Here is a 23528-nt window from a genome sequence, read left to right on the forward strand (position 1 = left end):
CCCGTATTTAGAAATGAAGAAATATTATGTACTAATATTAAAAGCATGCTTTTAATACCTTTACAATGTGGTATGACATCGGCTTTTTTTCATTTTCTGCTGATAAAATATCTTTGCACTTTATTGTCTACATGTTGTCATCTAAGACGATAAATATGTAACCATGGTTAGGAATTAAGATAATAATGGTATTCAATTAAAGAAATAAATATACATATGTGTATATATAATTTATCACCTTCCAGCCACCAGGTGTTTTGGTGGCGTTGGACATTTGACAGAAGACTTGGTACCTGGACAAAACAGGAAGTAAGGGAGGGACAATCCCTACACAAACAGATGCCTGATATAAAATGTCTTGTGGTGGAAAACAGCAGCAACAAGCTTAAAAATCATTGGTTAATGAATCAGACCCTCACTAAGTGGTAATTTACACCCAAAAAGAAGCGTGCCTCCTCAAATATTATATAAAATATGTTTGCTACAGAGTTGCAATGTTATATTAAGACAAATCCACCAAGTTGTTGTTAACTCCAGATTTGGAGAAGACAGTTTGTTGTTGATTTTAGCTGTAGCCAATCGGGGTTCCCCATCCAGCCAGCTGGTCTGACCTTGCGCCCCCCACAAGTGCCAAAAAAGGGTTTGACGGAGCAGCTGGTGAGCAGAGCTCCAGCTAAGAATAACCTGGACTTTCTGGGATGGAGGGAAAGGGATAAAGTTATCCTGAAGTCATCAGGTCCCTTTGCTGACCAATACCCATGTGAGGCACCAATAGCACTGGGTGGGATCCTCTGCTTGTTCCTCTCCGCCCCATCCAGACCCTTGCTTTGCTTCGCTCCTTCCTCCCTTGCTCTGCTGGTCCCCCAATGCCCTTTTAGCTGCCATACAGGCAGCTCCAAATTTCCCTTTAAACTTTCTTTTTTTTCCCCTGTAAGTATTTATTTGATTTTATTTGCCACTTTCTTCTGTTTTTCCTCGTCACAACGGAAGACTGGAGGATGAAACATCAACACGTGGAAATGGAATAATTTACTATGAGGGACATGGATTTTATTTTTTTTTAATTAATAAGTCATCTTGGATTGGATATACTGAAGTTATCCCCAGGCGGTTCTAAATGAAGAGGCTTGGTTTATATCTCTGAGATAGTCTCCACGTCACCATGGCTGAAGGTAGGATTGTTTCACCTGCTCTCACCAGCCTTAACACAAACAATATTTGCCGTATTAATACATAAATAATGTTTCGATGAGCAATTTGCTCAGTGGAGTAAGTGTTGAAAATGGTTGCTATAAATACTGGATATCATGTTGCAGGAGAATTAGCATTGCTCTCATATGACGGACATGACTTGTGCTGCTGACTTCAGGTTTTAAAAACTGTGGAGGAAAAAAACTTCACCTGTTCTGATTAAAATTGTTTGGCTTCATCTACAACACATAATAAAACACTTAATATTATAGTTTTTCTGTAGTTTCTTAGCTGAATTGACTGAATATATATATATATATACTGTATATATATATATATATATATATATATATATATATATATATATATATATATATATATATATATACAATATGTGTCACATTACAGCTACAAACTGCAAGCTATTGTATTGGGACAAACAGTGCAGTGTTAAGATTTAACAATATAAATTGTTAATAAATGTTTTTTTTATAAGCAAGAATCTGGCAAGATCTGCACTTGTTTTCAACCCCTTTTAGACTGATACCCCTAAATACAATCTCCACAAAGCTGACCTTTATGGAAGAGTGGCAAGAAGAAAGTTCTGTTTGTAGTTTGTCACAATCATGTAGGAGACACAGGGACGATGCAAGAGAAAGGGCTCAGGTCATATAAAACATGGCGGTGTTAGCTTTATACTGTGGTGACGCTTTTCTTTAGTATGGATGGAGATGCGGTCAAAGTTGCAGGTTGATGGAGCAAATCAGGTTCATTCTGGAAAAAAAACCTTTTAGAGGTTTTCAGAAAACTTAAGACTGGTCCTTCCTGCAGCACAACAGTCGTAAACATACAACCAGAGCTACAGGTTTAGATCCAAGCCTGTGTTGAAATGGACCAAAGTTTAGACACAAATGTAAGTAAGAACTTATGGCAAGCTCAACGACACTCTATGTCCAATCTGGCCATTGTTGGGTTTACTTACATACATAGAAAAAATTTGTAGCAAAATGTGCAGTTTCAGTTTATAGATGTGCAAAGCTGGCGGAGACACACTTCAAAAAACTTGCAGCTGTAATTACAACAAAAGGTGGCTCCACAAACTATTAACGCAGAATGGCTGAATGCAAATACCTGCAACAGCTCTCAAAAGTTTATTTGAGAAAAGTTTTGAAAACTGTGTAATTTAATGTTCCAGTAATATGCACATATAGAATTCAAAGAAATAGTTTTGATGGCTGTGATTGTAATGTGACAAAGAGTCAAAAGAAATGAACATTTTTGCAAAGCACTGTCTCAGTATTACACCGACAACAGCATAGAGCAGCACAAGATTGCAGCTCCCACTATGTTTGTGATGCAGAAGTGCTCCATTACCAACAACTGTTCTTCATTTCAGTGAACCAGGGCAACTAACTTAGTACCAAAACAGGTAGAACTGGTTAAGTGTATTTTTTATTTAATTGTATTAATTTATTTTTTGCTTAATTTGTTTCTGTTGCATTTGACATAGAGTTTTAAAAATAGGATTGAGAGTATTAACACTGGTCAAAGTTCACAAACAGGTGAATAAGTTGCATATAAATGTTGAGGGAACCATGGCATCAGTCATTTGTGACCTCATCAAACATCCCAGATTAATCTGTTTTTTCAATTATCTAATATTATTTCAGTGCCGCTTTCTGGTGTCTACTAGGTTTGTTGAGAAATGTTGGTTATATTTTATCTTAGTCAGATTAGGGGCATGTATTCTGAGACTAAATGATTTGTTTATTATTATTATTTTTATGGTCAGATAAATTGCATCCAGATTTTCCAAAACATCTAGTATTTAAAAACCAGAAGGTTTCAGTGCCCCCTGGTGGAAAAGACTATGTAATTAAACTTCATCGCATTAGAATTTATAAAGCAACCGCTTGCTGCTCAATCATTCAAGCATCACTCTTGTGTATCCCACCCACAGGAGCCAAATCCCCCTCGGCGAGTGCAGCCGGGGGCTCCAGCAGAGCAGCACAGACAAGCTCTCTCAAATCAAAAGCTTTGGAGGTCGTCAGAAAGGTGAAAGTGTCTGTGGAGCTGCTGATCGCCCTGGCTGCTCTCCTGTCCTGGGTGGTAGTAGGTGTGGTGATGTTTGACTTTGTCGAATACAAAGCAGTACCAGGTGAGTCACAAACGCCTTGGAGTGTGTTTGCTTAAATTGTAAAGATTTCGGAATGTTTTTGTTTTCATTTCTATTTTCCCCAGATGTACACCAAATCATTACGGACCCAGTTCAAGCTGTAAACGATGCTGTAGACGAGGTGTCCAGTCTGCTAAATAAGTTCCAAGGTACGCCTTATTGTAAAGTGCAACATGACTGCATGTAAATATGTCAGTCAAGAACTGAAATGGCTCTGCTTTTTTTCCAGAATGTGCTCCTGATTTAAGTAGCCCCTCGTCTGCTGCGTCTTACGCTGCTGAAGAGGTTATAGAAGCAAAAGATGCATTTGTTCGATACTTTTCAGATGAAGAAGGTATGCCAATGCACCTGTAGTCAACAAAACAAATTAAATGAAATGTAATACTAACATAATGTGCCTGTACCTACATCACAGGAACCTTTTATCCAAGCTACATCGATCCCGTGGTCATTGGAAGAAGAGCTTTCCACTCAACCAATGACTTTGTGTATGGAGTGGTTGGCTCCTTCAGGGATTCACTGTGTGCTACTGTGGATACTGTAACGGATGCAGTTTTGGATATAAGAAAAGGTGTGTGTTCTGGTGTCTGATTATATTATAATTAAATAAAACATAATCAGTCTTTTGAAATTCTTGCAACAACAGCCCACTTGAACTAATTGTGGAAATGTTTCTCCCAAATCCTTTGTCTTCTCCTCAGGAAAACTTGATCTCAGCTACATTGACCCTGTGATAATTGGCAGAGGGTTCTTCTGTGTTATTAATAACTTTGTTTCCGAAGTGGGGGCCTTCATTCAGAATTTGCTCTGCCTCCTAGTGGACTCCACATTGGATGTAGTGAAAGGTACCATCTGAGAACAGCTGTGGTCATGTTGGAAAAATTAAGGTGTCCTATGACAAACCTGTTACTTATTAATAAAACATTATTTTAAAAAGTACAGTTTATGGTTAGGTATTCATTACGACACCCCAGGACACGATTAGAAAATTGTTACTCAACATTTTGAAATATATATATTTAAACGTTAGATGTTTAATCTCATGTGTCCTCCTGATTGCCAAAAGACAACAGACAAGTTTATCCTGAGAGCAAACTGCAAGATGCTTAAAGAAGCCTATAAAATGCTTCACTTTTCCTGCAGCAGGGCAAGGAGGAAATACTTTCTCTGTAAGAAACCATGTTTGGACACCAAAACAGACCACATGTTTGACATTAACAAAATGCAGTTCACCATCATAGGATTCTCCCTTAGGCTGTATCTAAACTAAAACTGGAGCAGAACTGAAACCTGCAACATGACAATGATCCATGGCATTAAATTAAATACAGGATTAAACATCAAGAAGATCAAACATTTCTTAATAATGAACTGAATATTTTACGCGCTTTCCTGATTCTTCAAGTGACTGTATCTCACATAGTTTGCATTGCCCACTACACTGTGAAATGGGATTTTCTTTTAATATTACGTTTGTGTTTTCAGGAACCACTGACATTAGCTTCATCGATCCTGTGGTATTTGGCAGGACATTTTTCAATGTTATAAATGACACTGTTGGTGGAATAACGGGCTACGTCCAGGACATACTGTGTGCCATCTTAGACACCGTATTGGATGTGTCTAAAGGTACTACATCTAATTTCCTCTTTGTCTATTGTGCAAGACTCAAATTAGCTCAAACGATGTGAAAAATCTAAATAAATAAAATGTAAGTTCCATTTATTTCTATAGTGCACATGCACATAAAATGTAATCTCGAGGCTCTTTATTACCTTATCTATTTAAATCAGTTGTACTAAATTCTCTTTTACATGAGTAAATGGAGTACTGATCGCTGACTTTAAAATTAGATGTCTATTTAATTCAACTAAAACGTGATGAGCTGTTCTGCAAAGCATAGTTGTGCATTTTAAGAAGCACAGTAAAAAAAAAACACGGTCATTTTTCCTGGTCTCTTGATTCCCTTCAGTACAACTTTTTCATCTACAAATATATGTAAAACTAAAAATCTTTTATGATGTCACTTGACTGAAGTTTGTCTTAACTTTGTCTTGTTCTTCTCAGGAACAATAGACATCAGCTACGCCGACCCCGTGGTCCTGGGCAGGAAATTCTTCAATACCATTAATGATGCTGTGAATGGAATAGTGGGCTGCATTCAGGACATACTTTGTGCTTTATTAGACATCATATTAGATATCTCTAAGGGTGAGGCCTTCCTATTTCCCTATTTGTTTTGTGCCAATTGTAACTACAAAATAATAATTTATGTTTTATATGTTTTATCAAAGTCGTTTTTTCTGTTTCCTTTTCTTTCAAAATGCAAATACATGATTACGTCACGTCTTAATGGTAGGATGTCAGTCTGAAATAAACTTAAACTTAGAAAATGTATTTTATTTCATTTTATTTTAACGCTTTTCACACAGTTTAATAAAGCCAGTTTTTTTCTGTAAATGCTGGTAAAAGCTAAAATACGTTGAATTTGAGATTATGCTTAAGGTATTATTTTTATCAGCTAACCTTGATGGCAGTAGCATTGTTCTAATTAATAAGTATTATACTTTTATTGCTCTTCACAGGAACCATTGACATCAGCTTTATTGACCCTGTGGTGATCGGCAGAAATATCTTCCATATTCTTGATGAGTTTGTGAATAACATCACAGGACACGTCCAGAATGTGCTTTGTGTGATCTTGGATGTGGTACTGGACACAGTGAAAGGTACAATGTCACCTAGATATATTACCTTATATCTAAATTTCACATTCCATTAAACGCTCTTGTTCCATTTTTATGTATTTATTTTTATCAGACCTCCAGGAGGCTGTGGGATTCAGGCCCTTATCAGCTCTTCAGACAACAGCAGAAATCATTAAAGAACATATCAACATTGTTATGAGCTACCTCTCTACAACGCTGATAGGTGAACAAGGTGAGTCATCATTTATATCCCATAACATAATGCGTTCAGAGAGCATTTCTGCACATTTAGTGCATCCTTCACACAAACATGTTCTGGTTCTTCCAGCGATCATTCCGGAAGTTTCCGTTGACCCGATGAAAGTTGTTGAGGATGCGGTACTGGAATTTACCGACAAGAAGGATTTGTTCTTGGGCTACATGTCAAGTATGCTTGGTGGTGATCAAGGTGGGGGTATTAGTGTAACTGGGTTTACGACTTTATTACAGTGAATCACAAAATATTATGCTACTCTGAAATCTGATCACTATTAATTTATCTGATTTTAGGTGAACCTGTCAGTCCTCCGGCTGTAAATGTTGTCACTGAAAAAGGTTTGGATTTTTGATCTCACAAGTTGTCAGAATATAGTTGTTACACATTTTTGATATGATATGATATGATATGATATGATATGATACGATACGATACGATGAATTACAATGCAATACGATACGATCAAAACTTTAGAGCCTATTACAATTCTATTTGGTGTGGAAAGCTCAAAACCAAAAATCTCTGCTCCTCTTTGTTTAGATGAAGCTGTTGTTTCTCCATCTGATATCACTCTGGTGAGAAAGAAAGGTGAGCAGTACAATAATTACCCTGCATGTTGCTGCAAAAAGACATTGATGCTTGACTCTAAAAACAGCCATATCCTCTTGTTGTAGGGGAGTTTCTACCTCCACCTGAAAAAGGTGAGAAAAAGTCTCCATGCTGTGAACAAATGATTGTATTTTTTTAAATATGAGCAGGTGTGTTGCAAACAAATAAAATTAATAGATTGGTAGAATGGTTTCTCTACAGATTTACTAAAGACCTCTCTTGCATGTTGATATCGATCGTGTTTGTTTGTTTTTTTACCACAATTAACCGGGTTGATGATGTGGTCTTTGTTATTGACTGAGTTAATGTTTATTCCACATACCCGTCTTAAATCATTGCAAACGGTTTGTTGGTTTACGTCTTGTACCTGTCCTGGCATGACTGAATATGCATCATTATGTTTGTCATAATAAATATGTTAAACAACACTGACTTCGTTTTCTGTTACCACAATTTGTTGTAACCTTTCACAAAACTACATGATTTTTGTTTTGGTTGTTATGACTACGATTATCTTGTGTTGATCCTTAAAGAACATTGTCTTTGTATGAATACGTAAGGGAACCTAAAAAAATTGATTAATATTGCATTTTTCTGTGTCCTGCATTTTCTGTGTGACTAAATGTAAACTTTATCTCAGCTATTTATAGAAACATACTTGTACAATAGGAATGGAAATATTTGAAGACATACACAGTTTTCAACGCTCTTTTTCACCTAGATGAAACAAATTTTGAAAGTTTTTTAATGATGAGTTAAGGGACTAAAGCTGCTTAAAGCAATCTGATCATGTGTGGCAAAGAAATCCACATTGAAATGTTATAGCTGGTTGGGCCAATATGGCTTTTATGTTATTGTGCAGAAATTTTGATTCAGTTTTCCAGAAAGTGTTTGTAATTCCCCTGAGCATGAACGGCCTGTTTAAGATTATGCCACAGCATTTCGGTTGCATTTAAGTGCAGACTTGGGCCAGATCACTTTAAAGACTTCTTTTTGTTCTAGTTTCCTAAAAGGCCTTTATGTTCTTTTTGGTCAGCAGTGGTTTTGGCCTTGAAATTTTCCCACAGAGAGGTCAGAGTTCCTCACATGAACTCTGACCTTAACTGAGGCAAGTATGAACAGTGAAAAAATGTAAACAATTTCAGTAGGTTTTTTTTAAAGCTGCATTTTGTATTTACCCAGGTTATTTTAGATCAGAACAACATTTTTTTTGTAGATTCAGGTTCAGTTGGGAGGTTCTCCATGTACAGAGGTTATAAAGGTTAAATATGTTTTATCTAAAATAAATATTAACAGTGCCCAAATATTTTCATACTTAACTCCACTGTAAATATTTGAGTTATATTAACTGGATTTTTTGTGGATGAGTGTTTGATTTGACCTGTGCATCTATTAAAAAAAAGTCTCTACTATCATCTTGGGTATTTCTGCTATTTCCACACTTTTGATCTGCACCCTAAAGACTATTTTATCTTCATGTAAATTAACAAAGATGTGAACATGGGCTTAATAGTGATTACAAAAGTCCCTGATACAGTTGCAGAGATGATGCGTGCCGCCGAAGATGAAGCTGCCTCTGCTGCAGAGGAGGCTGAGGCTGAAGAGGCCGCTGGAGCTGCCGATGAAGCAGGAGTGACCAAAGCAGAGGAAGATGAGGGTATTCAGACGTTTATTTGGTCACTTATTCACCAAACCGAAGAACAATCACTAAATTTGATGCTATCACTCTATTAGTGAAACAAACCGAAGACATCCAACTTGAGACTTCGCTGAAAGAGCAAATCATAGATGTTGGAATTGAGGAGGAAACAACGGTAGAGGAAGAAAAGACGGTGGATGAGGTTAAACCAAAGGAAGATCCAGAACAACTGGCACATGAGGAAAAACCTGAGGTGGAAGACAAGACTTTAAAAACAGGACCAGAACAAGAGGAGGGAGAAGTTAAAATAGAAGACATCTTGCTAGAAGAAGAAGAAGAGGAGACGCCAACAACAGAAGGAGAGTTAGCAGAACAAGAGGAAGAGGAAAAAACAAAAATTGAAGCAAGAGTAGAAGATAAAGGAGAGGAAGAAGAGGAGGAACCTGAAACTTTTGAGGTTTTGGTAGAGAGTAAGGAGGAGACTGAGGAGAAGGAAGAATTAGGAGAAATAAAAACTGAAGGCAGGGAACAAGATCAGGAGGAAAAGGAGGACTCCACAGCTGAAGAGAAACTTATTGACAGTGAGGGGGAAGACGACAAAGCACAGTATGAAGCTGGTGATGAAGATTTGGAAAAACAGTCATTAGCTCGACAACCAGAACTTCTGCTTTCCAAAACTCCTGTTAATGACTCTGGTGTATCCGAGTCAGGCGAACAGGAAGAGGAAAAAGTAGGAACATCTCCTGATTACAAAAACAAAGATTATGCAGAACTAAAGCATGACCACGATGAAAATAATAATAACAGCGAGAGCAAAAAGGCAGAACCTGAAGAAAAGAGGAAGACTCGTGTTCCCTTTGAGAGGATGAAGAAAGCTGACTACAAAGTATCACCAAAAGAACCCGCCGGCCAATATGAGACAGGTATTATCATCACAAATACTTGGTTTTTCTTTCTACTTACATTATCAAAAATGTTTGATGTGATAAATGTCTGTGGTTTTGTTGATTGTTTCTATTTTGCCGCCATATTTCAATGGTTTATTGATTGTTCTTCAACAATACATCATAATGTGACCAAGGCCCAACAGTGACAAATGAGCCTCATTGCAATTTATGTTTTTGTGTATGTTTTGGCTAAGCAATATGGATGTGAGGTCTTGTGGCTTGGCTAAAAATCTCAAAACATGTGTTATGATCTGTAAAAACCAAATTTAAAGTTTTGGGCCACAAGTCCAAAAGGTACATGACGTGACACAAAAAATAGAGTGCTACCAAACAGAACACCAGAGAAACTTGGGGGTGGCAGCATTATGATCTTTAATTCAAATGGACCTAGGGATGAAAATCTCTAGTTAAATTTGATTTATGCATCCAAAGGTCTGTGCAATTAAGACACGATGTTATCCTGACCCATTTATCTCAGTTTTGTCAAAAATAATTGACAAAAAGTCCAGAAAATGATTGAGAGAGGTTTGGGGAAGAATAAAAAAACTTTTGATCCATGTCATGCAAGATCAAAAGGAAATTGTAAACAAAATATATGCAAATTTCTCAATTAGAAGAAAGGAAATGATAACATATACATGAAAAAGTTATAATTTCAAAAAAATCTTAACTGACCTAAAGCAGTAAAAGTATAGTTTGATTTAAAGGAAATACCAGAAAATTGGAAAAAGGAAAAAATAAAGTATCAGTATCAGGCATGCACTGTTTTTTATTTGATATTTAAATTATTTATGTAGAACCTTAAATACTAAAAGCTATAATTAAATAATAAATAATAAATGATCTGATTATTTTAGAACACAAGGAAAAAGAAAGGGAAACTACTACTACCGCAGAAGACAAGCAAATTCTGAAAGAACAAATACAAGTACAAATATATACAGAAGAAAAGAAATCTCACACAGAAGAAATAAAGGTCAAGACAACTCCAAAAGAAGAAATAAAAGCAGAGAAGCCTCCCAAAGAGAAAATAAAAGTTGAGAAACATCTGAAAGAGGATACAAAAGTCGAAAAGCCTCCAAAGGAAAAGGTAAAGGCAGAGACGCCTCCCAAAGAAGAAACAAAAGTCGAGAAACCTGCAAAGGAAAAAGTAAAGGTGGAGAAGCCTCCCAAAGAAGAAACAAAAGTCGAGAAACCTGCAAAGGAAAAAGTAAAGGTGGAGAAGCCTCCCAAAGAAAAAGTAAAAGTTGATAAACCTCCAAAAGAAGAAAGAAAAGTCAAGAAACCTCCCAAAGATAAGGTAAAAGATGAGAAACCTCCTAAAGAAGAAACAAAAGTTGAGAAACCTCCAAAAGAAAAACTAAAAGTGGAAAAGCCTCCAAAAGAAAAGTCAAAAGTCGAGAAACCTCCGAAAGAAGAAACAAAAGCTGAGAAACCTTCGAAAGAAAAAATAAAAGTCGAAAAGCCTCACAAAGAAAAGGTAAAAGTTGAGAAACCTCCAAAGGACGAAACAAAAGTCGAGAAACTTCCCAAAGACAAAATTGAAGTCGAGAAACCTCCAAAGGAAAAATCAGAAGTCAGGAAACCTCAAAAAGAAAAACTAAAAGTCGATAAGCCTCCAAAGGAAAAAGTAAAGGAGGAGAAGCCTCCCAAAGAGAAGGTAAAAGTCAATAAACCTCCGAAAGAAGAAACAAAGGTTGAGAAACCTCCAGAGGAAAAAGTAAAAGTTGACAAACCCCCAAAAGAAAAACTAAAAGTCCAGAAACCTCTCAAAGAAGAAACAAAAGTTGAGAAACTTCGGAAAGAGGGAATAAAAGTCGAGAAACCTCCTAAAGGAGAAACAAAAGTCGAGAAACCTCCTAAAGAAGAAACAAAAGTCGAGAAACCTCCTAAGGAAAAACTAAAAGTCGAGAAACCTCCAGAGGAAAAAGTAAAAGTCGAGAAACCTCCTAAAGAAGAAACAAAAGTCGAGAAACTTCGGAAAGAGGAAACAAAAGTCGAGAAACCTCCAGAGGAAAAAGTAAAAGTTGACAAACCCCCAAAAGAAAAACTAAAAGTCCAGAAACCTCTCAAAGAAGAAACAAAAGTTGAGAAACTTCGGAAAGAGGGAATAAAAGTCGAGAAACCTCCTAAAGAAGAAACAAAAGTTGAGAAACTTCGGAAAGAGGGAATAAAAGTCGAGAAACCTCCAAAAGAAAAGCTAAAAGTCGAGAAACCTCTAAGAGAAAGAGTAAAGGCGGAGAAGGCTCTCAAAGAAAAAGTAAAAGTTGAGAAACCTCCCAAAGAAAAAGTAAAAGTGGAGGAGCCTCCCAAAAAACAAACAAAAGTCGAGAAACTTCCAGAGGAAAAAGTAAAAGTCAAGAAACCTCACAAAAAAGAAACAAAAGTCGAGAAACCTCCAGAGGAAAAAGTAAAAGCCAAGAAAGCTCCCAAAGAAGAAACAAAAGTTGAGAAAACTCCTAAAGAAAAACTAAAAGTCGAGAAACCTCCTAAAAAAGAAACAAAAGTCGAGAAAGTTCCCAAAGAAGAAACAAAAGTTGAGAAACCTCCAAAAGAAGAAACAAAAGTTGAGAAACCTCCAGAGGAAAAAGTAAAAGTTGAGAAACCTCCTAAAGAAGAAACAAAAGTCGAGAAACCTCCTAAAAAAGAAACAAAAGACGAGAAAGCTCCCAAAGAAGAAACAAAAGTCGAGAAACCTCCAAAAGAAAAACTAAAAGTCGAGAAACCTCCTAAAAAAGAAACAAAAGACGAGAAACCTCCAAAAGAAAAACTAAAAGTCGAGAAACCTCCCAAAGAAGAAACAAAAGTCGAGAAACCTCCAAAAGAAAAACTAAAAGTCGAGAAACCTCCAAAAGAAGAAACAATAGTCGAGAAACCTCCAGAGGAAAAAGGAAAAGTCGAGAAACCTCCAAAGGAAAAAGTAAAAGTTGAGAAACCTCCTAAAGAAGAAACAAAAGTCGAGAAAACTCCAAAAGAAAAACTCAAAGTCGAGAAACCTCCAGAGGAAAAAGTAAAAGTCGAGAAACCTCCAAAGGAAAAAGTAAAAGTCGAGAAAACTCCTAAAGAAAAACTAAAAGTCAAGAAACTTCCAAAAGAAAAACTAAAAGTCGAGAAACCTCCTAAAGTAGAAACAGAAGTCGAGAAACCTCCGAAAGAAGAAACAATAGTCGAGAAACCTCCAGAGGAAAAAGTAAAAGTTGAGAAACCTCCTAAAGAAAAACTTAAGGTCAAGAAACTTCCAAAAGAAAAACTAAAAGTCGAGAAACCTCCAGAGGAAAAACTAAAAGTCGAGAAACCTCCAAAAGAAAAACTAAAAGTCGAGAAACCTCCAAAAGAAAAACTAAAAGTCGAGAAACCTCCAGAGGAAAAAGTGAAAGTTGAGAAACCTCCTAAAGAAAAACTTAAAGTCAAGAAACTTCCAAAAGAAAAACTAAAAGTCGAGAAACCTCCTAAAGAAGAAACAAAAGTCGAGAAAGCTCCCAAAGAAGAAACAAAAGTCGAGAAACCTCAAGAGGAAAAACAAAAGGGCGAGAAACCTCCTAAAGAAGAAACAAAAGTCGAGAAACCTCCAGAGGAAAAAGTAAAAGTTGACAAACCTCCTAATGAAGAAACAAAAGTCGAGAAACCTCCAGAGGAAAAAGTAAAAGTCGAGAAACCTCCCAAAGAAGAAACAAAAGTCAAGAAACCTCCAGAGGAAAAAGTAAAAGTTGACAAACCTCCTAAAGAAGAAACAAAAGTCGAGAAACCTCCAGAGGAAAAAGTAAAAGTCGAGAAACCTCCCAAAGAAGAAACAAAAGTCAAGAAACCTCCAGAGGAAAAAGTAAAAGTTGACAAACCTCCCAAAGAAGAAACAAAAGTCGAGAAACCTCCAGAGGAAAAAGTAAAAGTCGAGAAACCTCCCAAAGAAGAAACAAAAGTCGAGAAACCTCCAGAGGAAAAAGTGAAAGTTGAGAAACCTCCTAAAGAAAAACTTAAAGTCAAGAAACTTCCAAAAGAAAAAGTAAAAGTTGACAAACCTCCTAAAGAAGAAACAAAAGTCGAGAAACCTCCCAAAGAAGAAACAAAAGTCGAGAAACCTCCAGAGGAAAAAGTAAAAGTCGAGAAACCTCCCAAAGAAGAAACAAAAGTCGAGAAACCTCCAGAGGAAAAAGTAAAAGTTGAGAAACCTCCAAAAGAAAAACTAAAAGTCGAGAAACCTCCCAAAGAAGAAACAAAAGTCGAGAAACCTCCAGAGGAAAAAGTAAAAGTCGAGAAACCTCCAAAAGAAAAACTAAAAGTCGAGAAACCTCCAGAGGAAAAAGTAAAAGTCGAGAAACCTCCAAAAGAAAAACTAAAAGTCGAGAAACCTCCCAAAGAAGAAACAGAAGTCGAGAAACCTCCAGAGGAAAAAGTAAAAGTTGAGAAACCTCCAAAAGAAAAACTAAAAGTCGAGAAACCTCCCAAAGAAGAAACAAAAGTCGAGAAACCTCGCAAAGAAGAAACAAAAGTCGAGAAACCTCCAGAGGAAAAAGTAAAAGTTGAGAAACCTCCTAAAGAAGAAACAAAAGTCGAGAAACCTCCCAAAGAAGAAACAAAAGTCGAGAAACCTGCAGAGGAAAAAGTAAAAGTCGAGAAACCTCCTAAAGAAAAACTAAAAGTCAAGAAACCTCCAGAGGAAAAAGGAAAAGTTGAGAAACCTCCAAGAGAAATAGTAAAGGCGAAGAAGCCTCCCAAAGAAAAGGTAAAAGTCGAGAAACCTATAAAGGAAAAAGTAAAGGCAGAGAAAGCTCCGAAAGAGGAAACAAAACTCGAGAAATATCCCAAAGAAAAGGCAAAAGTTGAGAAACTACCAAAAGATGAAACAAAATTCGAGAAACCTCCCTCAGAAAAAATAGAAGTCGAGAAACCTCCAAAGGAAAAAGTCAAGGCAGAAAAGCCTCGCAAAGAAAAAACAGAAGTCAAGGAAGCTCCGAAAGAAAAACTAAAACTCAAGAAACCTCCGAAAGAGGAAACAAAAGTTGAGAAACCTCCAAAGGAAAAAGTAAAAGTTGAGAAAATTCCAAAAGAAAAACTAAAAGTCAAGAAACCTCCAGAGGAAAAAGTAAAACTTGAGAAACCTCCCAAAGAAGAAACAAAAGTCGAGAAACCTCCAAAGGAAAAAGTAAAAGTTGAGAAACCTCCCAAAGAGGAAACAAAAGCCGAGAAACCTCCAAAGGAAAAAGTAAAAGTTGAGAAACCTCCCAAAGAGGAAACAAAAGTCGAGAAACCTCCAAAGGAAAAAGTAAAAGTTGAGAAACCTCCCAAAGAGGAAACAAAAGTCGAGAAACTTCCGAAAGAAGAAACAAAGGTCGAAAAATCTCCAGAGGAAAAAGTAAAAGTCAAGAAACCTCCTCCCAAAGAAGAAACAAAAGTTGAGAAACCTCCAGAGGAAAAAGTAAAAGTCGAGAAACCTCCAAAAGAAAAACTAAAAATCAAGAAACCTCAAAGAAAAATAGTAAAGGCGGAGAAGCCTCCCATAGAAAAGGTAAAAGTCGAGAAACCTATAAAGGAAAAAGTAAAGGCGGAGAAGCCTCCAAAAGATGAAACAAAACTAGAGAAACCTCCCAAAGAAACCATGAAAGTCGAGAAACCTCCCAAAGATAAAGTAAAAGTTGAGAAACCTCCAAAAGAAAAACTAATAGTCGAGAAACTTCCGAAACAGGAAACAATAGTTGAGAAACCTCCAAAAGAAACAGTAAAAGCAGAGAAAACTCCGAAACAGGAAACTAAACTCGAGAAACATCCCAAAGAAAAGGCAAAAGTTGAAAAACTTCCGAAAGAAGAAACAAAAGTCGAGAAACCTCCCAAAGAAAAAATAGAAGTCGAGAAACCTCCAAAGGAAAAAGTAAAGGCAGAAAAGCCTCGCAAAGAAAAAACAGAAGTCGAGAAACCTCCGAAAGAAGAAACAATAGTCGAGAAACCTCCAGAGGAAAAAGGAAAAGTCGAGAAACCTCCAAAGGAAAAACTAAAGGTCGAGAAACCTCTCAAAGAAGAAACAAAAGTAGAGAAACCTCCAGAAGAAAAACTAAAAGTTGAGAGAACTCAAAAAGAAAAACTAAAAGTCGAGAAACCTCCCAAAGAAGAAACAAAGGTCGAGAAACCTCCAGAGGAAAAAGGAAAAGTCGAGAAACCTCGAAAAGAGAAAGTAAAAGTCAAGAAACCTCCTAAAGGAGAAACAAAAGTCGAGAAACCTCCTAAAGAAAAACTTAAGGTCAAGAAACTTCCAAAAGAAAAACTAAAAGTCGAGAAACCTCCAGAGGAAAAAGTAAAAGTTGAGAAACCTCCAAAAGAAATACTAAAAGTCGAGAAACCTCCAAAAGAAAAACTAAAAGTCGAGAAACCTCCCAAAGAAGAAACAAAAGTCGAGAAACCTCCAGAGGAAAAAGTAAAAGTTGAGAAACCTCCTAAAGAAAAACTTAAAGTCAAGAAACTTCCAAAAGAAAAACTAAAAGTCGAGAAACCTCCTAAAGAAGAAACAAAAGTCGAGAAAGCTCCCAAAGAAGAAACAAAAGTCGAGAAACCTCAAGAGGAAAAAGTAAAAGTCGAGAAACCTCCAAAGGAAAAACAAAAGGGCGAGAAACCTCCTAAAGAAGAAACAAAAGTCGAGAAACCTCCAGAGGAAAAAGTAAAAGTCGAGAAACCTCCAAAGGAAAAACAAAAGGGCGAGAAACCTCCCAAAGAAGAAACAAAAGTCAAGAAACCTCCAGAGGAAAAAGTAAAAGTTGACAAACCTCCCAAAGAAGAAACAAAAGTCGAGAAACTTCCGAAAGAGGAAACAAAAGTCGAGAAACCTAAAAAGGAAAAAGTAAAGGCAGAGAAGCCTCCCAAAGAAACAGTAAAGGCAGCAAAACCTCCCAAAGAAGAAACAAAAGTTGAGAAACCTCCCAAACAAAAAGTAAAAGTTGAGAAACCTCCAAAAGAAAAACTAAAAGTCGAGAAACCTCCAAAGGAAAAAGTAAAGATGGAGAAACTTGCCAAAGAAAAACTAAAGGTCGAGAAACCTCTAAAGGAGGAAACAAAAGTCGAAAAGCCTCCCAAAGAAACAGTAAAAGTTGAGACGCCTCCAAAAGAAGAAACAAAAGTCGAGAAGCTTCCCAAAGAAGAAACAAAACTTGAGAAGCCTCCAAAGGAAAAAGTAAAGGCGGAGAAGCCTCCCAAAGAAAAAACAGGAGTGAAGAAACCTCCGAAAGACGACTCAAAAGTCGAGAAACCTCCCAAAGAAAAGGTAAAAGTCGAGAAACCTCCAATAGAAAAGAAAGAAAAGACACCTGTCAAAGAAGAAATAAAGGTTGAGAAACCACCTAAAGAAAAGAAACCTGTCAAAGAAGAAATGAAGGTTGAAAAAGCACCAAAAGAAGAAATAAAGGCAGAGAAACCTCCAAAAGAAAAGGAAGAAAAGAAACCTGCCAAAGAAGAAATAAAAGTGGAGAAACTGTCCAAAGAAAAGAAACATGTCAAAGAAAAACAGAAGGTTGAGAAACCACCAAAAGAAAAGGAAGAAAAGAAACCTGTCAAAGAAGAAACAAAGGTCAAGAAACCTCCCAAAGAAAAACTAGGTGTTGAGAAACCTGTCAAGGATAAGATAGAAGAAAAGAAACTTTCAGCAGAAGAAAAATCTGAACAGAAACGCCAAACAGCAAAAATAGGAGTAAAGAAACCTAAAGAAGGTAAGAACAAAAGGACATTTCTAATGAACTAACCCTAACTAAGTTAGTTTTCAAGTGTTTCAGGAACCCAGTTTCATGGATTCCATCAAACCCTCTTCATAGTCATATGCACTCTGCTTGGATATGGTTTAGCATTTCAGTGATCATCATCAATGGTGTCAGTGTGATATGTATGCACAAGATCAGATTTCTGAATGTCTCTATGGTCTACACAAACTTCATAAGTTGGTGAGAAGGAAATTCTCATATATTAAAGAAGTACAACAGGATTAAAAGTTTCAGAAAGATTAAGAACTGAACTAAGAGACAAGAAGCCAAGAAACATAGGAAATAAGAAATATGGAAGTGAGGAAATAAGGCGAGGGCTGCATTTTTTTCTTTCCAAGCGATGATATGACTGGTCATTTACCTCTTTGTTCTAGATATTAAGCCCAAAAGAACAATCAAGCAGGAGTTTCCAACTGTCCTCAGGAAGCAACATCTTAATGTGACAAAACCTGGTGAGGCAATGTGCAACATTTGTGTATACATATTTAATGTGTGTTTTATAAAAGATACAATTCACAAAAAGCTCTTAATATAAAAATGCAAGTAAAATACAGAGGTGCTGAAAATGCTAAATTTTAAGTAAGTCTTTTTTTTTTACTCCAAAACACTGTTTTATGTAATCCATGTATAGATTTTTAAGAAACTTGCAGAAATAAATTTGAGTCCAATTTAATTTTCTCTTTACCTTTTCACCTGAGAAACTAAAGCAACCTTTGTGAAGGAAGGGAAAAATCACTGCATATATACAGAGGCCAATTTTACAACTCAGCTGAGTTTATTTTTTAGAATTTTAATGTTACAATTTGTTTTGTTGAGTACAATAAAAATGTGTTTGTGGGGAATGGTGTTAATTCCTCTAGTTGATATGCAACTAGAGGAATATCAAGTATTAATTTCAGTACCTGAAACTTGTACGTAGATTTGTATATGTTTGTTTGGGTTGCTGAAATCACAATGTTTTTACACAGAAACCACTCCAATCAAGACCAAAAAGGTGGCAGTTGTGAAAAGTAAGAGTCACATTCACATTTAGATGAGCTGCTAAAGTAGTTTTCAGTTTTAATAACCTTTTGTTGTCTCTCAAAGAGCTCGAAATCCCAGACAAAAACGTCTCCTTAACAAAGACGAAAGTAGTAAAGGCAGCGCCGCTACGAAAAGGTACGTGTTTACAGTTATTCTTGTCATGTGGTAGCTTGTGTTGATGGGCCCAAATGCGGGTAGATTTTGGTGATATAATGAAAGAAAATGAAGAACAAAAAACTTACAGCTATCACAGGAAACCAAGGGAGCCAAAGAAGAACAAAAAACATACATCCTAAAAGGATGGCAGGGAATTGACAGAAAAACAATGGCATGAAACAGGAGGAACCAGCAAGAAGTGAGAGGAGAAAGGGTTATAGGAACTGGGAGAGTGAATGCTGGAACGATGGACCTGGGCTGACTAGCTTACTGACTGCAGGTATGAGGGGAGAGAGAGAAAGTGGCACAGGGGGCGAGGGAGCATACACAGGACTAGGAAGTGAATCCGACAGTAAACCAAAACTAAACATAGGGAACATTATTAAACTATAGTAACTAAGAATAATTCGACACAAGAAGTAAACACAATAAAGTAAAATCATTAAAGAAGGACTGAACTAAAGAAAATCAAAAATTGAAAAGCCTGTCAGGAGAGAACAGTTGCTGAAAGTTTCAATACATCCAAACCAGGAAGTAAAATCCTTGTTTTTGTTGCAGTTCCTGAGGCTCCAAAAGAAACAACCAAGCCTTCAAAAGTCAAAAAAGGTAATGTAGTGGCTGAAGCTGTAGTTAGGGGTTTTTTTTCATCCCAATGGGTTTTTTTTTCTTGCGTCAGAAACCTGGTCTGAAATATGTTTTATTTGCTTCAGTTGTTGAGGTTCTTAAGGAGAAGATTGAACCTATCACTCAGAAAAAAGGTTTGAGTCTTTCAAGTTATCCACAGTTTTCTCTTTTTGATTCATCTCGAGATATGTTTGTGTTATACTAATATCTCGTTAATTTTAAGAAATATTTATTACATCAACATGAATGTTCGTTCCATTTTTAGATTTTTACAGTTTTGTATGTAGAGTTCTACATCTGACTTGTGATTTTTATTCCTGTGTATTAATTTATCCGTGTTTCAGCAGCTGTTATTAAGGCAAAACCAGCACCTGCTGAAAAGAAGAAAGGTAGGGAGATGCAGTGGTTTGTTTGTTTGTTGCATCATTATTATTTTATTTAGTAAAATTGTAGTGAAAGTAGTTGATTGATGATAGTATGATTTATTGCCACACATTACAATAGTGACTTTGCTACCTAGATTTTAGTCAGGAAATAATTTATGCTGAAATAATAAACACTTTTAATGTGAAGGAAGGCAAATTAAAAAATGACAAATTAAACTAAATTAAATCGATTCCTCAGAATGAGATTTTAAGCTGTTGCCTACAGAGGTAAATATTGTTTACAGTGCTTTTGGCCTGAGGGTTTTAATTATTGCCACTTTTATTTACTTGCTGTCATAAATCTATCTAAATCCGTCTAAATACCTATTTGGGAGGATTTGTGTTAACAGCAAGAAGCTACACTTCAAAGAAGAGCTTTTGGAGAAAGCTAGAAAAACGGGTTATGGTTTATAATTTCAAGAATTTTGAGCTTTTATTATATAAAAAGCCTTCAATCTAACATATTGATGCAAACACTGTTTTTCAGAGAAAACTGTCCCGAAGCAGACGGTAAAAGATAAAGCTAAAGGTAAAGATTGAAAACATTTTTGTTGCCAACACTGTTTTACTACAGTATGCAAGATTCTTATTCAAAGAAAAAAAAAATACCGAAATACTTTACATGAAATAATTATGCAATACTTGTAAACAATTATGAGTTGAATATGTTTTAATTTGCAGAAGACAGAGTTCTTAAAGAGAGACAGGAGCCGGCAAAGAAAGGTACAGATTTAAACCAATATTCTTCTGGAGTTCATATCAGTGTGGTTTCATTTATTTATGTAGAAAACTGTTGTTCTAGAAAAACCTGCTGAGAAGGCTGCCAGAGACGAGAAGGTTGAAGGTACTGAAAAGTTTCTGTAACTTTTGGTATTGTAATTTGAGTTTGAGTTAACAATATGCCGTCTTGTTAACAGAACAACTCTTGGACAGCTTTCCCATGGATGGTAAGCACAAATTCCCTCTTAATGAATAAAATATACACAACGGCTTAAACTGAAAAATAATTTAAAAAGAAAATAAAGAAAACTGGTTGGTATGTTTCTCTCCAGACGACCTGCCGTACTTCCAGTGTTTCTTCCTGGACGAGGACGAGGCTCAGTTTCCATTTTATGCCTTCTCACCTCTACACATTTAACTCCTAGTGTGCATCTAATCTGAGGTGGCCCTACTCATAATGACAAAGTCCTGTCACACTCCGGGCTGCAGAAACATGGCAGCACCCGTTCACTGTGTCCAACAAGCAACCAGAGCGGCTGAAATGTGAAGGACTGTTTTTATCGTTTTGTTCGCGGGTCTGGTTGAGCTCTCGTTTTGAATACACAAAGACAGCGTCATTCCTTTTGATTCATTTCCAATTTCTGCACTCCAGTTATATTTTAACTTGAACAACCAAGACTTTTGCAAATAGTCGGTGCATATATTTAGTTTGCTTTTCAAATATAACACATTTCATATAATCTCACTGATTTAAAGAATTTTGTTCTCTTAAAGGAAAAAAAAATCTGAAACATAGCAGAATTTTTCTTTTAATTTTTGCATGTAAACTATGGGATGGAATGACCCTGCTCTGTATCCGAAAGCTCCCAGACTCACTGGCAGGATGATACCTGCGATTAAGTCTTATTTAATGGAACCATCTGCACCAAGTGCTTGTTTAAAAGTTGGTGCTACTTTTCTTGAACTCTGGTTTGAGTCCAAGTTTATTTTGAGATGGTTTTCACCATCTGGTCTCTGTAATTCCTTGACTGACCAAACACATGACGTCGTTACCAGCTGTACCTGGTATATTTGGGGTAAGTAGGTTCTTCTGCCCAGGTAACATCTAAACATCCTGGTGCTGAGATGTTCACCGAGGGCAAAACCCGACATCGATCATGCAACAGCAACTGATTTTCTTATCCGTTGCTCCCGACTAGCAATGTTATTGACTGTATGGTGGATTCCACGCAGAAACTTTTAAGAGTTTTCTGAGCCGTGGTCCAACTTAGACCTGGCAACACAGAAATCCTGAGATGCTCGCGGATTGAGCTTCGCCAGCTGCATATGGTACATTGGCTTTTTTTGCACCATTTGCTGCACAGAAGACATGAGGCGTGCTCTGATTTAAGGCGCCAGTCCTGAGTCGAATGTAAAACTCCTTACAGATTCAGAGGAAATTCTAGGAACAAGCTCTACGACGGGGCAGATGTTGCAGCTCTCCAGTGACTTATACTGTAAAGGCTGCATATTACAGTGATGTTTATAAATACCCACCAGAAATGTGGTTGGTGTGTTCCTATGTAAGGGTGAGCTGTCCTGTCGTTGCATATTTGCAGGAGGAATGTGCAATACTTAGTTAGTGTAATGATCCCATTGATTTGATGGTATCTTTGGCTGTCTTTTAATAACCTGTGCATGTTGCGTGTGTGTTTTATGCTCCCATATGTTGAGCCTACATGACGACTTCCTTTGAATCACAACCTAAGTAGTAGCAGAAACACGTGAAATACTGACGTAATTTTAAACCAGAAACTCGTGTTGCTCAGAGACAACAAGAATCTTGATGTAAATAGTTTAATACATGAAACGGGACTGTTTATTTTAACTGGAACTATTACCACCTAAACTGCATTTTCCCTGCTGTAAACTTATATTATGTATAAATTTGTCAGGCCCTCAGTATTTTTGTCAATAAAAGCAATTTGTCAGCAAAACATTGCTATGTATGTGATTTTTTTCTGTCTCTTAAAGCTACAATAAGATGGCTTAGATCAAATGCAAATGTCAGGGTTAAAGCAGGTCAGTTTACACCAGTGAGACAGATTCCTCACAAAGGGGAATTCTCCTGTAACGAGTACTCTACGTACATCCAAATATTATTTCTGTTACAAAGAAAAAAATAAGTCCCCTTTTTTGCACTTTAATTAAAGACTGTAAACCTTGGGCTGCAAGGTTTCTTTTAACCAATAAGGAGCCGAAATATTTGTGCAAAAGATTTTTTTAAGTTAGCAAATTATACGTTAATTACTGTAATGTCAAATCCCTTCGCCTGGGTTTACCTGAATCATTTTTGTGCGACTGATTAACTGAGAAGTGGCCGGGAGTTCAGACGTGAAGAATGGCGCACTGATAAGAGGAGCGGAGACTGCGGCTTAGCTTCAGAAATTCATCCGTCTTTATACTGAAAAGCTTTCCAGTATAAATCACTATAGCACTGAATCCATTCACTGTTTGCATGAATCACTTTGTGCGACCAATTAATTGAGAAGTGGCCAGGAGTTTCGATGTGAAGAGTGGCACGCTGATAACAGGAGTGGAAGCTGCAGCTTAGCTTCATTCAAATGCAAAATAAACTTAAGGAGTGTGAAAAGTATCTGCAGCTGGATAAAAAAAGTTTCCTGCTGGGCTCTAGATGTGGATTTAAACGACTAAACACTAAAAATTGGAATGCTTTGAACTGTCCACGTCCCTCAGTGCGTCCCGTCTCATCGGGGTTGGTCCACGCAACATCGAACGGTGCCTCTACGTAATGACACCGCAAATTGAACTGGATCATCCCGAGGCGGATGACAACAGCAAACATATCATAACGGCTGCATGCAGAGTTGCAAAAAAAGGCTAACCCAGTGAAGGAATGGAGATAAAAGGGAACGATGTTGCACTGAGAAGTTTTACGGAGCACATAGAGGGTCTGAAAGATTAGGAAAGTTTAATTTAGCTATGTATTTTACAGTTTTACTTTTAATACATGAGTCAGAAACAGTTTAGGCCCTTGATCATTATCCATGTACTTTACAGAGGATCTCACAAAATAATGGGAAAGGGAATGTCTCGAGGATCAGGATATAGAAAGTTATGTATCAGAAATTGTAATACTGTGACCAGTCTTTTGTTTCCAGAGTGTGGAATTGTATCGCCCCACCTGTTGTTGTTGTTCCAGTCTATTCTTTTGAATGCAGTGATACTGCACTGTTCTTACTCAAGGTTATCATGCATCCCCATGACTACAAAATTATGTGTTTATGTAATGAAAAGAAGTCAAGTGCAAACCATTGTCTG

The 23528-nt window shown here is 36.8% G+C and overlaps 2 protein-coding genes and 2 long non-coding RNA genes across 14 annotated transcripts in view; 1 reads left to right on the forward strand and 3 right to left on the reverse strand.

The window, feature by feature from the left end:
- The window catches only part of LOC116709201 (fatty acid-binding protein, brain-like), a 32729-nt gene that overhangs the window by 7593 nt on the left and 1608 nt on the right, over nt 1-23528 (reverse strand). The window lies entirely within an intron of this gene.
- On the forward strand, nt 737-22185 carry LOC116709195 (neurofilament heavy polypeptide-like). Of its 11 annotated transcripts, none has more exons than XM_032547602.1 (32): nt 739-1172; nt 3152-3349; nt 3433-3516; nt 3597-3701; nt 3783-3938; nt 4069-4212; nt 4853-4996; nt 5435-5578; nt 5953-6096; nt 6188-6307; nt 6404-6523; nt 6625-6669; nt 6872-6919; nt 7006-7032; nt 8478-8597; nt 8675-9502; nt 10384-11552; nt 14223-14426; nt 15030-15144; nt 16375-16568; nt 16719-17211; nt 17634-17711; nt 18228-18269; nt 18346-18417; nt 18997-19044; nt 19149-19196; nt 19407-19451; nt 19975-20016; nt 20169-20210; nt 20290-20331; nt 20405-20434; nt 20540-22185. In XM_032547602.1, exons 1-32 carry the CDS (start codon nt 1163-1165, stop codon nt 20623-20625), a joined length of 5187 nt encoding a protein of 1728 aa, XP_032403493.1. In that variant the 5' UTR covers nt 739-1162; the 3' UTR covers nt 20626-22185. The 11 variants fall into 11 exon arrangements, with proteins under 11 accessions (XP_032403495.1, XP_032403494.1, XP_032403493.1 ...); XM_032547601.1 differs by having other exon boundaries at nt 740-1172; nt 10384-11246; nt 11334-11552; nt 16375-17211; XM_032547600.1 differs by having other exon boundaries at nt 740-1172; nt 10384-10547; nt 10578-11552; nt 16375-17211.
- On the reverse strand, nt 11344-11823 carry LOC116709204 (uncharacterized). Its single transcript, XR_004336832.1, has 3 exons — nt 11743-11823; nt 11533-11652; nt 11344-11412 (listed from the first exon to the last, which is right to left on the reverse strand). It is a non-coding gene; the product is annotated as an uncharacterized LOC116709204 (long non-coding RNA).
- LOC116709203 (uncharacterized) lies at nt 14967-15910 on the reverse strand. The gene is made up of 3 exons (XR_004336831.1): nt 15886-15910; nt 15346-15495; nt 14967-15075 (listed from the first exon to the last, which is right to left on the reverse strand). It is a non-coding gene; the product is annotated as an uncharacterized LOC116709203 (long non-coding RNA).

This window comes from Xiphophorus hellerii, chromosome 19 (genome assembly GCF_003331165.1).
Source record: "Xiphophorus hellerii strain 12219 chromosome 19, Xiphophorus_hellerii-4.1, whole genome shotgun sequence".
Classification (NCBI taxonomy): Eukaryota; Metazoa; Chordata; class Actinopteri; order Cyprinodontiformes; family Poeciliidae; genus Xiphophorus; species Xiphophorus hellerii.